Raw genomic sequence first — 14,063 nt, 5'->3', positions numbered from 1 at the left:
AGGATAAAGAACAAGTAGTTAGGAAAAGGGAAGAGTTGAATGTATTGGATGTTAATGGGACTACGTTAAAATTATGGTATAACAGACAGAAGTATTATGAGTTTGAAGGGAAAGGAGGAAGAATTTTAGCAAATAAAATTAAGAACTTTCAGGTTAGGAAAAATATTAAGGCAATCAGGAACGATATAGGGTTTTTGGAAACTGAACCTAAAATGATACTGGAGAATTTTATAGAATTTTATAATAAATTGTACGCATTTATCCAAGTCAAGCCAGCCAGTGGCTTGTAAAATCCATTTAAAGGTGCTTTCTTTCCATCACTCCTTCCCTCCCTCCTCTCCCCTTCCTTCCTCCTCCCTCCCTCCCTGTCTTGTAGCTCTCAAACATCTAACGTTCATGTCTTGCAGCTCTCAAACTTATCTGATGTTTATTCTATGTGGCTCTTACATTAAGCAAATTTGGCCATCCCTGGTCTAGCAGCTGGCTGGTGATTGCTTGGTGGGAGGTGGGGAGACAAGATCAGGACCTGATAGGCGTATCTAGTTTGGGGCATAAAAAGTCTTGAACTGGCCCTGTCTTAAAGAATAGCTTCCCTTTTTTATATAATAGCAAGAGCAATAATAAAAGTGAAATTGTGTTTGGATTTGTAGTTCAATAATAGCTCAAATCCCCCCCCCCCAAGTTCCCAACCCCTGATTATCAATTCTAATATATAAATATGCTCACTAATGCACTCTGCTAGGATTTGGAGTCTTAAAGACAATTTGGACCCTCTTAGCATGTTTTACAATAGAAAAATGCAAAGGGCTCCTGAATTTTCTTGCTAGTGTAGCTCCAACCTTTGTAAGAGAAGTCAACAGCAAAAATCAGGTTACCCTAAAATGGAATCAGGGAAATGCTGATTGCCAGTTTGGGGTCAGTCAGCATTTTTTTCTCCAGGCCAGATTGGCAAGAGATTCTTGGAGGTTTTTGCCATCTTCTGGGCATGGAACAGAGGTCACTGGTGATGTGTGTGTGTGTGCGCGCGTGCCTAGGGGTGGTATTGGTGAAGTTTCTGCATTGGACTAGATGCCCCTGGAGGTCCCTTCCGACTCTATTATTCTATAATTCTATTATATAAAATAGCAGAAGTGGAGGGAGGGGAGTGGAAGGTCAAAAGCAACAATCTTTTGATCCTCAGTGATTTGTCTGAAAATTCTGAAAGCTGCTGGTCGAAGACAGTGAGGTAACTTTGGGAAGATGAGCAGTAACCACAGTGGCCAAATGACTCCTTTGTGGGCCCATGCTTCAGATCCACTAAGGAGCCTGGCCACTTCTGTTCCATGTGATTAATTTTCCGAGGTAGGGGCAAGAGAGGCTGAGAGAACTCCCCCACAATAATTGAGTCAAATTGAGTTTGGGCACAATAGCCTAGGGTAGCTTTATCTCACCAGATCTTGGAAGCTAAGTAGGGTTGGTCCTGGTCAGTATTTGGATGGGGGACCACCAAGGAGGTCCAAGGCTGCTATGCAAAGGCAGGCGAAGGTGAACCACCTTACGGGGTCACCATGTCACCTATGACTTGAGAGCAAAAAGGGGTAACAAGGGAAGAGAGTGTGTATATGGGCAGAGAAAAACACAAAAATAAATGGGTGAATGATGTTGTTCTATGGAAGCATCTGCCAATCTTCACCACCACTGGCTTCACAAGCTAGTTCCCCAGTTTGTAACTAAAATTGATTTCCTATGTTAAGCAGAAGTCCCATTCAAATTTTCTGCCAAGTATGTGATGTTCAGCCTCTGAGGACCTAGCAGTATGCTACTACAGCAGTCTAGCAGTTGAACAGTCCTGACATAGGGTTAGAGGAGGGATGGTGGTTCAGTGGTAGAACACTTGCTTGGTAAGCAGAAGGTACCAGGTTCAGTCCCCGGCATCTCCAACTAACAAGGGACCAGGCAAAAACCACAGCTTGAGTCCCTGGAGAGCCACTGCCAGTCTGAGTAGACAATACTGACTTTGATGGGTCGAGGGTCTGATTCAGTAGAAGGCAGCTTCGTATGTTCATATGGCCACAGTTAGAACTTTGATGGGAGACCTACCAAGGAAGACCTGGGCTGCTGCACAAAAGAAGACAATAGCAAACCACTTCTGCTCATCTCTTGTCTTGAAAACCTTGGTCTTGCGGTCACTGTGAGTTGCTTGCAAATTGATGGCATTTAATTATTAGAGTTGGGACGTCTCAGTAGACAACCCATGTCTCAGTAGACAACCCATGCAGTTGTCTCAGTAGACAACCCATGCAGCCCAAGGCAGCATTGATGCTGGGAAAGACTGACAGGAGCAAACAATGCTCTACTTTGGAGTTTCTCAGCAGGGCAGGAGGTTGGCTGCCACTGAGCTCAGAAGGGGATGAGATGAACCAACCCCTTGGAGCAACTGAGGCTGAGCAACTGCATTCAGCAGCCCTCAGTGAAGAGGGTGCTGACCAGACACTAGGCTTGCTCCCAGCCATTGGCAGTAGAGGTGACCCACTTCCAGCCAGGTCAAGAAAGTGCTACAGAGCTTTTACAAGCTGCGTTTGGCTTGTCCATTGATTTATTCCAGGGCCTTGAATCCATTTATTCATTCTCAGTGATGGGACATTGCTGAAGCAGAAAGAAACGTACAGATCTAAAAACTAAAAGCAAATCCACAAGCCTCCTTCATTCAAGAATCTCTACTGCTATGGTCTGAGTTCAGGACAAAGAAGATGAATGTATTTTGCTTGACAAGGCAGAATGCCTAGATCTGACCCAGAGAAGCAGTTCTTGCGTCACTAGGAAAGCAAGTCTCATGAAGGAGCCATCTTAGATTCCCATGGAAGGGGCAACGCTCCTTCCAGGTGTGTTTCAAAATGCCCCACTTATCCATGGAATCCTGTGGTCAGCTCCCCTCAGCCCTGGGTGATGATGAACCCACCCCAGAGGCCCTGCAACATCTCCTGACTTCTCACCCTCCTTCTATAGGGATATTTGGTTAATATAGTGGAGTTTTGCTCAGTGATAGAAGTGTAATACCAAGAACAGTAAGTAAATCTCCCGATAAGCAGGAACTCCTTTGGATATTAGACCACACCCCCCTGATTTGGCCAATCCTCCAAGAGCTTACAGGGCTCTTCGTACAGGGCCTATTGTAAGCTCCAGGAGGATTGGCTACATTAATGGCGTATGGTTTCATATGCAAAGGAGTTCCTGCTCCCAAAAAAGCCCTGCCAATACGTATATCGCCAAAGGTTAGTATTTGGATGGGAGACCACCAAGGAAGACTATAATTGTTTTTATTGCCCTGACTCAGATGGTCCAGACTAGCCCACTATCCTCAGATCTTGGATGCTAAGCAAGCCAACCCCAGTTAGTGCCTGGTTAGTGCAAGGAAGTCCTGCCAGGGTTGCTATGCAGTGCCAGGCAATGGGAAACCACCTTTGTTTGCCTTGAAAACCCGATGGGTTCACCATAAGTTGGCTGTAATTTGACGGCACTTTCCACTACCGTATCCTGAGTGGATTCTGGATCCACACGGCCAGAGCTTTCAGGATTCCAGCTTGTGAGCCAATAGCCCCTTGGCTCTTGACCTTTGGCTCACACCAAAATGCTCACGCTGCTGGCCATGCCCAGGTATTCGTACCTACGAACAGGAAGGGAAACAGAAAGCACAGAAGCACAGCTTAGATGTCATGCAGCTTTCAGAGATGCTCCCAAGAATTCTTTTTGTTGGGCCCCTACCTTGTTTGGCCACCTAGTGAGTCTGTGGAAGAAGTGATATTTGAAAGGCCAGCTGCCTGGATCACAGTTCACAGCTACTAGACTACACTGTAGATAAAGGGGTGTCAAACATGGGGCCCCGGGGGCCAAATCAGGCTCCTAGAGGGCTCTTATCAAGCCCCTGAGCAACTGGCTGTCATCTGCTTCCTGCTCCCTCTCTCTTGCTTCCTTCTGCTTGCTTTGCCAGGGTCTCTCAATCGCACAGCAGAGCTATTGAGCTGAGGGTCCTCCCCATCCTGGTCTCCTTGGGAAGCAGGGCCGGATCTAGGGGGGGCAGAGGGGGGTGCTTGCCCCGGGCGCCGACGTGGGGGGGCACCAAATTGGGTATGGAGTCCATTGTATTTTATGGCCCCATAAGATAGAATGGGTCCATAAGGGGGCATCATTTTTTAATTTTGCTCCCCCCCGCCTTAAAAAACATGTAGATCTGGTCCTGTTGGGAAGGAAGAAGAAGAAGATATTAGATTTATATCCCGCCCTCCACTCCGAAGAGTCTCAGAGCGGCTCACAATCTCCTTTCCCTTCCTCCCCCACAACAGACACCCTGTGAGGTGGGTGGGGCTGAGAGGGCTCTCACAGTAGCTGCCCTTTCAAGGACAACCTCTGCCAGGGCTATGGCTGACCCGAGGCCATGCTAGCAGGTGCAAGTGGAGGAGTGGGGAATCAAACCCGGTTCTCCCAGATAAGAGTCCGCACACTTAGCCACTACACCAAACTGGCTCTACACCAAACCACTACACCAAAGAGCCAGAGCTTCCTTTGCCCAGTTCCCTGGATCCCATGGGAGAAATACAAAGAAAGCACCTTTAAGAGCAATGAGTGCTAATGTTTTTAGCATGTTTTATTTTAAGGGGGTTTTTTTTCTGTTTTTTTTTAAACTTTGTGTTTTGTGTCCTTTATAAAGTTTCTGTCTCTGCCACCTGGCATTCCATTTTATGACACACGTGACATGGCCCGGCCTGACAAGATCTCATTTATGTCAGATCTGGCCCTCATAACAACTGAGTTTGACACCCCTGTAGAAGTGGTTCTGAAATCAGCAAGATGAATTTTCAAGGGGTTTGTTTAGACCAGGGGTGAACTTAATGAAGTGACTTGTGGCACCTTCAAGACTAACAAATACCTTTCGGCCTAAGTTTCCCAGGCTAGAGAGCACACTTCATCAGACATACGGAGCTTCAGCAAGATCTGGTCCATAGAAACTCTTGTGGCGATCAAGCAGATAGTCTCCAGGGTTCCACAGTGCTCTTTGCCGGCCTTCGCTACAGCCCAGGAGCACAGCTTCTCTGGTCTGGATAGCCCAGGCCAGCTCGATCTCATCAGATGTCAGAAGCTAAGCAGGGTTGGCCCTAGTCAGTATTTGGGTGGGAGACCATCAAGGAAGTCCAGGACCGATTTCCCACTCACCTTACGCCACTCTCACTTTCCTCTTCTCAGCGGGGTTTCCTTCCAATTTCACACTTATCTGCCCTGGGGCTGCAGCTAGTGCTGGCTTTTTCACACGGCAAACAGAAGCTGGTTTTTAGAGGTTTCTGTTTGCTGCTCAAAAAAGCCAATGCTAGCTGCAGCCCCGGGGCAGATAGTGTGAAATCGGAAGGAAGCCCCACTGAGAAGAGGAACGCGAGAGCGGCGTAAGGTGAGTGGGAAATCGGTCCAAGTTTGCTCTTCAGAGGCAGGCGATGGCAAACCACCTCTGAATGTCTCTTGCCTTGAAAACCCGACATGGTCTCCAGAAGTCAGCTGTGATGTAGTGGCAAAAAGAAAAAAGGAGCCAAGCTGCTGTTCAAGAGCAGAATTGGAGTGCATGGGTTCTGGGTGACAGCTAAGATCCAAACGGGTTCCACGGGTCACTTGTCTTTGGCCAGGCTTTGGGGCTGCCCAGTCCCTGTTTCTCTTCTGCCATCGGACTTGGAGGGACGGGGTGAAAGCTCTTTGCCTTGCTCTTTCAGGAAATGCTCCAGGAGAAAAGCTTGTCCGAAGCAGAGGACGGGTTTGTGGCACCTCAGGCCCCGGGCCATGCGGAAACAGCAGCCAGTTCCCCAGTCCTTGGCGTCGCGGGAGTCGGCAACACGCCTCTAAACAGCCCGCAGGGGCCGGATCCTGAGCAGGTAGGCACACGATGTCAATGTTGATTCATTTTTTAAAGAGATTCTATCCTGCCTCGTGGCAACTAACAAGGGAACCACCAGGGTGCAAGGGCACAGGATATACCAGCCCCACTGGCAAGATTTAAAAGACAGATTAAAATGTACACATTAAAAATGAGAAAATGAAAATACAGATTGAAATGTACATATTATAAACGAAAATAATGTAAGAAAAGGACGTACCCGGAATTTTTAAAAAAGCACACAGAATTAGAACTAAAACATCCGAATCTGCTGCAGTAATTCACCTTCCATCAAACGCTTTCTGAAATAAAAGTTTCTCATGCTCTCCTAAATGTAATTTCGGGTGAGTCACTATCAGGGCTTTTTTTTTTTTAGCACGGACACAGTTTCTGCTGGCTCGGCATCAGGGTGTGGCCTAATATGCAAATGAGTTCCTGTTGGGCTTTTTCTACAAAAAAGCCCTGTGTGAAACCGTAGTGACATCAGGGGGTGTGGCCTAACATGCAAATGAGTCCCTGCTGGGTGGGTTTCCCCCCCTACAAAAAAAGCCCTGGTCACCATGTAGGTCCGCACGAGAAGAGCAAGAGTTGTGTCCAGTCGCACCTTCAAGACCAACCAGCAGGGCTGGGGTGTGGGAGTCAGTGGGGTAGGCGGCAGCCTGGGGGTAGCGTTCCTCTGAGCCTGCCCTGAAGGCAAGATCGGAGGAGCGCTTCACAGTGCACTAAGCTCTTTGGAGGCTTCCAAGGAAACCTTTGAAGAGCGCACTGTTTTAGCAGCACCGGTTGCTTTTGGAACGTGAAAGCCTCCTTCCTTGGAAGCCTCCAAAGAGCTTCGTGCAGGGGGAAAGCGGGCAGGATGGCAGCACTCTTGTGCACTGCCCGTCGCTCTCTCATTCCCTGCCGTCCTGCATGATGGCATCACTTCTTGTGATGTCATCATGCCACGTGCATGGGAGCTTTTCTTGGGGGGGGGCACGGTGCTGGGGTCTGCCTCAAGTGCAGAACCACTCACGCCGGCCCTGCCAACAAGATTTCCACAGGATAAACTTTTGAGCAGAGAGATGAAGTGTATAACCGAGGGTTACCAGATGTCCGCTTTTTAGAGGCCACGTCCTCTCTTTTTTGATGTTTAAGATAATGTTTAAGTATCTAATTGTTTTATACTTAAAATTGTTTAAATTTTATGCTTGATCAATTGTTGGAAGCTGCCCTGAGCCACTTGTGGGAAGGGCGGGATATAAATCCCGAATAAATAAATAAATAAATGTCTGTCTTCTTATAGGCTCTTTTTTAAAAAAAAACGATGAAAATGTCCTCTTTTGGGATTGGAAGGTTAGGAATATTCCTAATTAGTAGCAATTACCGCAGCTTCAATAGTAAGGGTATTTCAAATTAGGTTAGTCATAGTGATCACTTGCTTGAAGTAGTCAGTTGGGAAATACATCCTCTTTTTCGCTTTTCAAAATGTGGTAACCCAAGCATAACTTGGAATTCTTGCTGGGTCTTAGCCTTACTGGACTTGAATCTTGCTTTCCTAAAAGTGGCAAGTATCCTTCCAACACCCACACTGGTAGGCCATACTGTTATAACTTGGGGAGCTCTGAATTTGGCGAAGTTCCCTTGTGGTGCTGTATAGTCATTTTAACATGATCCCTTAAGGAAAAAGCCTTTGCCTGGTTGCTGGCTGCAGCTGGTTCCGGCAATGCAGGCCCTAGATCAGGGCCAATGGAAGAGCCAGAAAGTGTCGGTACGGAAAAAGGTGGCTTTTCCTAAAAGGTTGCTAGAAACTTAAAGAATGGAAAACCATGCTGAGCGAACCATTTAGGAAAAAAATTCAAGGAGGAGGAAAATATATATGTATGGATACCCAAGGATAGGACCTACTATCTACCTAGGACCTATAAACTCATAGGACCTACTATCTACCTACGTACCTATTAAGGAGGGTGCCTTCACTTGCAAATGTGTGATGCCAATTGATTAGCCTGGCTTAGAATACTCATCATTTAGTCTGCATTTGCCAGTTATGGGAAAGAGGCAGTTTCCAAATTCAGGAGAGCTGAGCCCCTTCTCCATTCACTGGCTAAGCTGCTTGGAGACCCTCCTTCCCAGATTGACTTCTGAGATTTCACAACCAATGTTCCCTCTAAGCTGCTCTAGTGGGTTCAATGCATGGAAAAGGCGAGGTGGTAGTGATCATCGGCTCTGTATTAGGCACAGCATAAGATAGACCGCACTTGAAGACTGGAGACTAGGCCAATGCGGCCAACTATGTATATACACTCCAGGTTCCCACGCTAGCATACTATTGGGCCATTCAAACCAGCAGGGGGCCCGTGATTGGAGCAGGGCAGCAGGGATTTGGATCCTACTCCCTATTGTTCCTGAGCTCCCAGGCTTGGACCTTCAAGCTCCAATGAGCCAGGCAAGGACTCCATATATTAGACACATTTCCGATCACATATATAACAGCTGCAGAGTCTTGTGAGCAAAAATTCTACTTTGTGAGCTATTGGCATTAAAGTTGTGAGCTACTGCATAAATTAGTGTGTCCCGGGGTCATCCTTCCTGAGGCAAGACAAAAATCTGTGAGCTGGAGGATAAAAATCTGTGAGCTAGCTCACGCTCACTCACCATAGAGGGAACACTGCTCACAACCCATTTTAGAATACACCCTAGGAAGCCAGCTTGGATTTAGTTGGTTTGTAAAAACAATTGCTGAGATTCTCTGGATGCTAAATCAGGCAGCTGGGGAGAAACTCTGTCCTTGAGTTTTATAATGACCCCGTTTTCCTTAGGATGGTAAGCTTGGATTTGGGCTGTACAGTTTCAGTCCAGGGGGAGGGGGCTTATATGAATCCTAAATTGTAAAAGGTGTAAGCCTGGCTTGGGCGGGGGGGGGGGGGGAAAGGTGGCTTTCCCTAAAAAGGTTGCTAGAAGCTTAAAGAATGGAAAACCATGCTGAGCCAACCATTTAGAAAAAAAATTAGAGGAGGAAAAATTCCTGCAAGCGGGTCCTGTAGTAGCTTAGATGGCCAAATTCTTAAAAAGATTGCATTAGTAGCGGCTATCACCGTGATCTTCCACATACAGATACAAGTACCAGATACATCAGCTTGTAAAACTTCCTGGAGGCATCTGTCTGGCTAAGTGGACTTTAGGTCTGACCTGAAAAAGCAATTTCTATGGATCTTTTAAAGTGAAAATTTCTGGTACCTTTGTAGGAAGTCCTGGCTATCCACAAGCTATCTTAAATAAATAAATAGTATACCAGCCTTTCTCCAGGTGGCAAGACTGGCAGGGAGGTGGGAGGTAATCAATTTCATTGGAGCACAGCCCCCCCTTTCTTTACTGCTTGCAATTGCAACGCTGAAAGTTCTGGGGACTTTCCCCCCCTCCCCAGGGCTTTTTTTGAGCAGGAATGCACAGGAAAGCAGTTCTGGCTGGCTTGGTGTCAGGGGGTGTGGCCTAATATGCAAAATGAGTTCCTGCTGGGTTTTCTCTACACGAAAAGCCCCGTGCGAAACAATGGTGATGTCAGGGTGTGTGGCCTAACATGCAAACGAGTTCCTGCTGGGCTTTTTCTGCAAAAAAAGCCCTTCCCCTCCCCATTGTCTTTTCTTCACACACACATTCCCCTTTTGATTTAACCCCCCCCCAGATTTCTTGGTTTATAGTCTTCTGTTTAAAAGTTTTAAACTTTTCAACAAAGAAGTCCCCTGGAGACATCTTCAGTTTTGTTTGTCTCTCTAAAAACTTGTTTGCTTCTGGAAACAAGCTAAAGGTTCCTCTGAGCCCAAAGTGCCCTTCATCAGAGGAGGCTGATCAGTGTGGCTTGCCAAGAGTTGCTGTTCTGGCATGGCCTACTGACTGTAAATCAGCCGCCACTGAGGGGGTGGGCTCCTTTGGCCCCATCTCTGCATGAGGTGTGTTTCAGTTATCCAATTGTTCTCATTGAAGCAATGCGTCATAATGATCAGACGAGGCTTACTTTTGTGCCTCTGCATCAGTCACGGTTTTAGACACACCTCATACCAGTAATCAGGGCTTTTTTTGAGCAGGAACACAGTTCCGGCTGGCTTGGCATCAGGAGGTGTGGCCTAATATGCAAATGAGTCCCTGTTGGGCTTTTTCTACCAAAAATCCTATGTGAAACAATGTTGACATCAGGGGGTGTGGCCAAATATGCAAATGAGTTCCTGCTGGGCTTTTTCTACCCCCCCCCAAAGCCCTGCCAATAATCCTTTCCTGGGGAAAAAGGTAATTCTGCTATCTTTCAGGCTTCTGTGCGATTGGGTCATTCACTGCAGAGATACTGCGGAATTACCAACTCTTTGAGGAAGCGTTCTGGTGTATCTCTGCATGAGTCCCATTAAGAGATACATCCAGACCAATGTCTGGAGTACAAACAGAGGTGTGGACTTGGCCTTTAGCAAAGTTTCCCGCATTGAATTTCAGTTTTCTAAATTATCTAAATGTCTCTAATTTAAATTCAGAAAGCTGGCTATTAGAAATCTGGCAAACACTGGTTTCAAACCTCCGTCTTTTTTTAAAAAAAATGTTTTATTCACTAACATTACAAGAGAAGTCTAATCACTATAGTTTTATATGCCAAATTGTTTACATGCAATGTGATTTTAAAAATATATATATACTGTGATTTTTGATCTATATATATGCTGTGATTTTTACACAAAATTAAACACAATTAGGCAACGTTATGCCAAAAACAGAGAGTGAATGTGCAATTTATTTGCCAGTCTCCTATGTTTGCTGATTGGCTAGCTTTTATTTAGTGCTGACAAGGTTTCCGATATCAAAATTATAACCTGTTGTATAATGAGGAAACTGAGATGTGAAGTCGACTGTGCTCCCAGTTAAAGCTTTTTTTTTTAAAAAAATCCTATATAAACTCCCCATGTATTAAGGAACAGCAATTATGCCCTAGGCCCTGAAACTCAATTGACTTCTGTTTGAAACAATAGCAAAGCAGGAGAGGGAGAAAGCAGAGACAAATTGCTAGCAGGAACGGAGGGGCGGGGAGGAGGAGTGGACATCAGGCAAGTCTGAGCAAATCCATCTCAAAATAAAATACATTGGCCATTAAATAGGAACACAGATGTCTTTTTTAAAGGGCAGCTAACTAAACAGAGGTTGGGTTTTTTCCCTTTCAGCTGATTTAATCAGCTGACTTAAATCTGATTGTACCAGCTGATTAGCAGAACGAAATTCAAGCCCAGTGGCCCCTTTAAGAGTGGAGAGCCAGTTTGGTGTAGTGGTTAAGTGTGTGGACTCTTATCTGGGAGCACCGGGTTTGATTCCCCACTCCTCGACTTGCACCTGCTGGAATGGCCTTGGGTCAGCCAGAGCTCTGGCAGAGGTTGTCCTTGAAAGGGCAGCTGCTGGGAGAGCCCTCTCCAGCCCCACCCACCTCACAGGGTGACTGTTGTGGGGGAGGAAGGTAACTGTTGTGGGGGAGGAAGGGAAAGGAGATTGTTAGCCGCTCTGAGACTCTTCGGAGTGGAGGGCGGGATATAAATCCAATATCTTCTTCTTCATCTTCTTTAAGGCCAACAAAGTTTTATTCAAGGCCTGCAAAAAGCCGATGCCCAGAATTAAACTTTGTTGGTCTTAAAGGTGCCGCTGGACCCGAACTTTGTTCTGCTGCTTCCGACCAACATGCCTACTCACCTGAATCCAGCTGACTGATTAGCAGTGAGTCCTATAGTTACTTGATGACTGCCAGGGCTTTTTCTCTAGCAGGAACTCCTTTGCATATTAGGCCACCCCCTCCCCGCAGTGTAGCCAATCCTCTAAGAGCTTGCAATACTCTTAGTACAGAGCTCTTAGTACAGGGCCATATCAGGGGTGTGTGGCCTAATATGCAAAGGAATTCCTGCTACAAAAAAAAGATGATGATGATGATGATGATGATGATGATGATGATGATGATATTGGATTTATATCCCGCCCTCCACTCCTAAGACTCTCAGAGCGGCTCACAACCTCCTTTCCCTTCCTCCCCCACAACAGACACCCTGTGAGGTGGGTGGGGCTGGAGAGGGCTCTCACAGCAGCTGCCCTTTCAAGGACAACCTCTGCGAGAGCCATGGCTGACCCAAGGCCATTCCAGCAGGTGCAAGTGAAGGAGTGGGGAATCAAACCCGGTTCTCCCAGATAAGAGTCCGCACACTTAACCACTACACCAAACTGGCTTTCACAAAAGCCCTGATGACCACTATGGGCTCACCCTTGAAGACGCCACCCAATCTGTAATCCTGCTGGTCTACCACACAAGACTGCCAGGAATGCAGAGATAACATTTGCTGACATTTGTTTCATACTTCGAAAGAGCACAGTGTAGTGGTTAAGATAGGGTTGCCAATCCCCAGGTGGGGGCAGGGGATCCCCCGGTTTGGAGGCCCTCCCCCCGCTTCAGGGTCATCAGAAAGCAGGGGGAGGGGAGAGAAATGTCTGCTGGGAACTCTATTATTCCCTATGGAGATTTATTCCCATAGAAAATCATGGAGAATTGATCCGCAGGTTTCTAGGGCTCTGTGGGGGGTGTTTTTTGGGGTAGAGGCACCAAATTTTTAGTATAGCATTTAGTGCCACTCCCCAAAATACTCCCCAAGTTTCAAAAAGTTTGGACCAGGGGGTCCAATTCTATGAGCCTCAAAAGAAGGTGCCCCTATCCTTCATTATTTCCTATGGAAGGAAGGCATTGAAAAGGTGTGCCGTCCCTTTAAATGTGATGGCTAGAACTCCCTTTGGAGTTCAATGATGCTTGTCACAGGCTTGATCTTGGCTCCACCCCTAATGTCTCCTGGCTTCACCCCCAAAGTCTCCTGGCTCCACCCCCAAAGTCCCCAGATATTTCTTAAATTGGACTTGGCAACCCTAGATTAAGAGTGTCACGGTCGTATCTGGGAGAGCCAGGTTTGAATCCTCACTCTTGCCATGGAAGATCGCTGAATGACCTTGAGTCAGTCACACTCTCTCAACCTAACCCACTTCACAGGGTTGTTGTACGGATAAAACAGAGGAAAGGGAAGTGATGTAAGCCCCAGTCCCCAGGTCCTCATTGGGGAGAAATAAAGGAAATAAAATGAGATTGCAAGCAAACATGAGAGCCTTACAGCATGCATTGTTTAGAGCGAGGTTTCTGCATTCTGTTGTTTGAATGACTGTCCGTGTGCCAGAAATGAATGTTGCCGTTCAAGCTGCCCCCATGCAAGGGTTGCCCCGTGCCAGCAGGGAGGGCTTCATAGCTGGCTTCCAAACGCACGCGCTCAAACTTAGCTTTGTTTAATTTGTATTGAAAACACATTTATTTAAAACGTATTGATGCCACCTTTCCGCTCAATCAGGGTTCCCAAGGCGGCAAACGTTTTTTTTTTAAAAAAAAAAAACATGAAAACCTTTGAACGACAGAAAACACTTTAAAAATTATAATATAAGTCAAGAATATGCCAAGCAGGAAGAAGGGCCAATGAAGGCCAGTGGAGGTGTGAATCCTCTGAACAAGCTGCTTCATAACAAGATTTGGTTACAATGCTGTGCAGTGGGGGGTCATTTTGTCCACCCCTGTACTGATTGGATCACATGAAAGCCAGATAACATTTCTTTATTGAATTCCATTTATATCCCGCCCTCCCCGCCGAAGCGGGCTCAGGGCGGCTCACATGGTCATGCGTATGCATGAGTATAAAACATGCAATGGACATAAAACCATAAAAACAGTTAAAAACATAGAAAAAAACGATGCTATAATCTCAGTTTCGAAGTTTATATTCTCTGTAGGCAGATCTTAGAAGGCCCCTTCGGCTGCTGCTACTGGGCAGCTGGCAAAAGGTGGTCATAAGATTCTTGTAGAGTTTTTGAGAAAGTGCCTGCAGGCTGCAGAGGGGGTCGTGAGTGGCGGGGGGGGGGGGGTTGCTCCAACTCTGAGATAATTTGCAAGGGAGCCCCCAAGATTTTGACTGCCTAGGGGCCTCCACAGGGTTTAATTCGGCACTGACCCTCAAGTGTGCTAGATAGACACTGGTCTCATTTGGCATAAGGAACGGAAAGGTCCCTTGTGCAAGCACTGAGGTGACGCTGCTTTCACGTTTTCATGGCAGACCTTTTTATGGGGTGGTTTGCCATTGCCTTCCCCGGTCATTACACTCCC

The 14,063-nt window shown here is 46.6% G+C and overlaps 1 protein-coding gene across 1 annotated transcript in view; it reads left to right on the top strand.

Moving 5' to 3' along the window:
* Positions 1 to 5,705: 5,705 nt before the first annotated feature.
* The window catches only part of TBX4 (T-box transcription factor 4), a 92,281-nt gene continuing 83,923 nt past the window's right edge, over positions 5,706 to 14,063 (top strand). The window contains exon 1 of the mRNA XM_060259496.1: positions 5,706 to 5,888. Within this exon, the coding sequence (XP_060115479.1) occupies positions 5,733 to 5,888 (156 nt within the window). The 5' untranslated portion in view covers positions 5,706 to 5,732. The remainder of the gene's footprint in view (positions 5,889 to 14,063) is intronic.

The sequence above is a fragment of the Heteronotia binoei genome, chromosome 18 (genome assembly GCF_032191835.1).
Source record: "Heteronotia binoei isolate CCM8104 ecotype False Entrance Well chromosome 18, APGP_CSIRO_Hbin_v1, whole genome shotgun sequence".
In the NCBI taxonomy this organism is placed as follows: Eukaryota; Metazoa; Chordata; class Lepidosauria; order Squamata; family Gekkonidae; genus Heteronotia; species Heteronotia binoei.
This window is presented reverse-complemented; position numbering and strand designations above follow the sequence as displayed.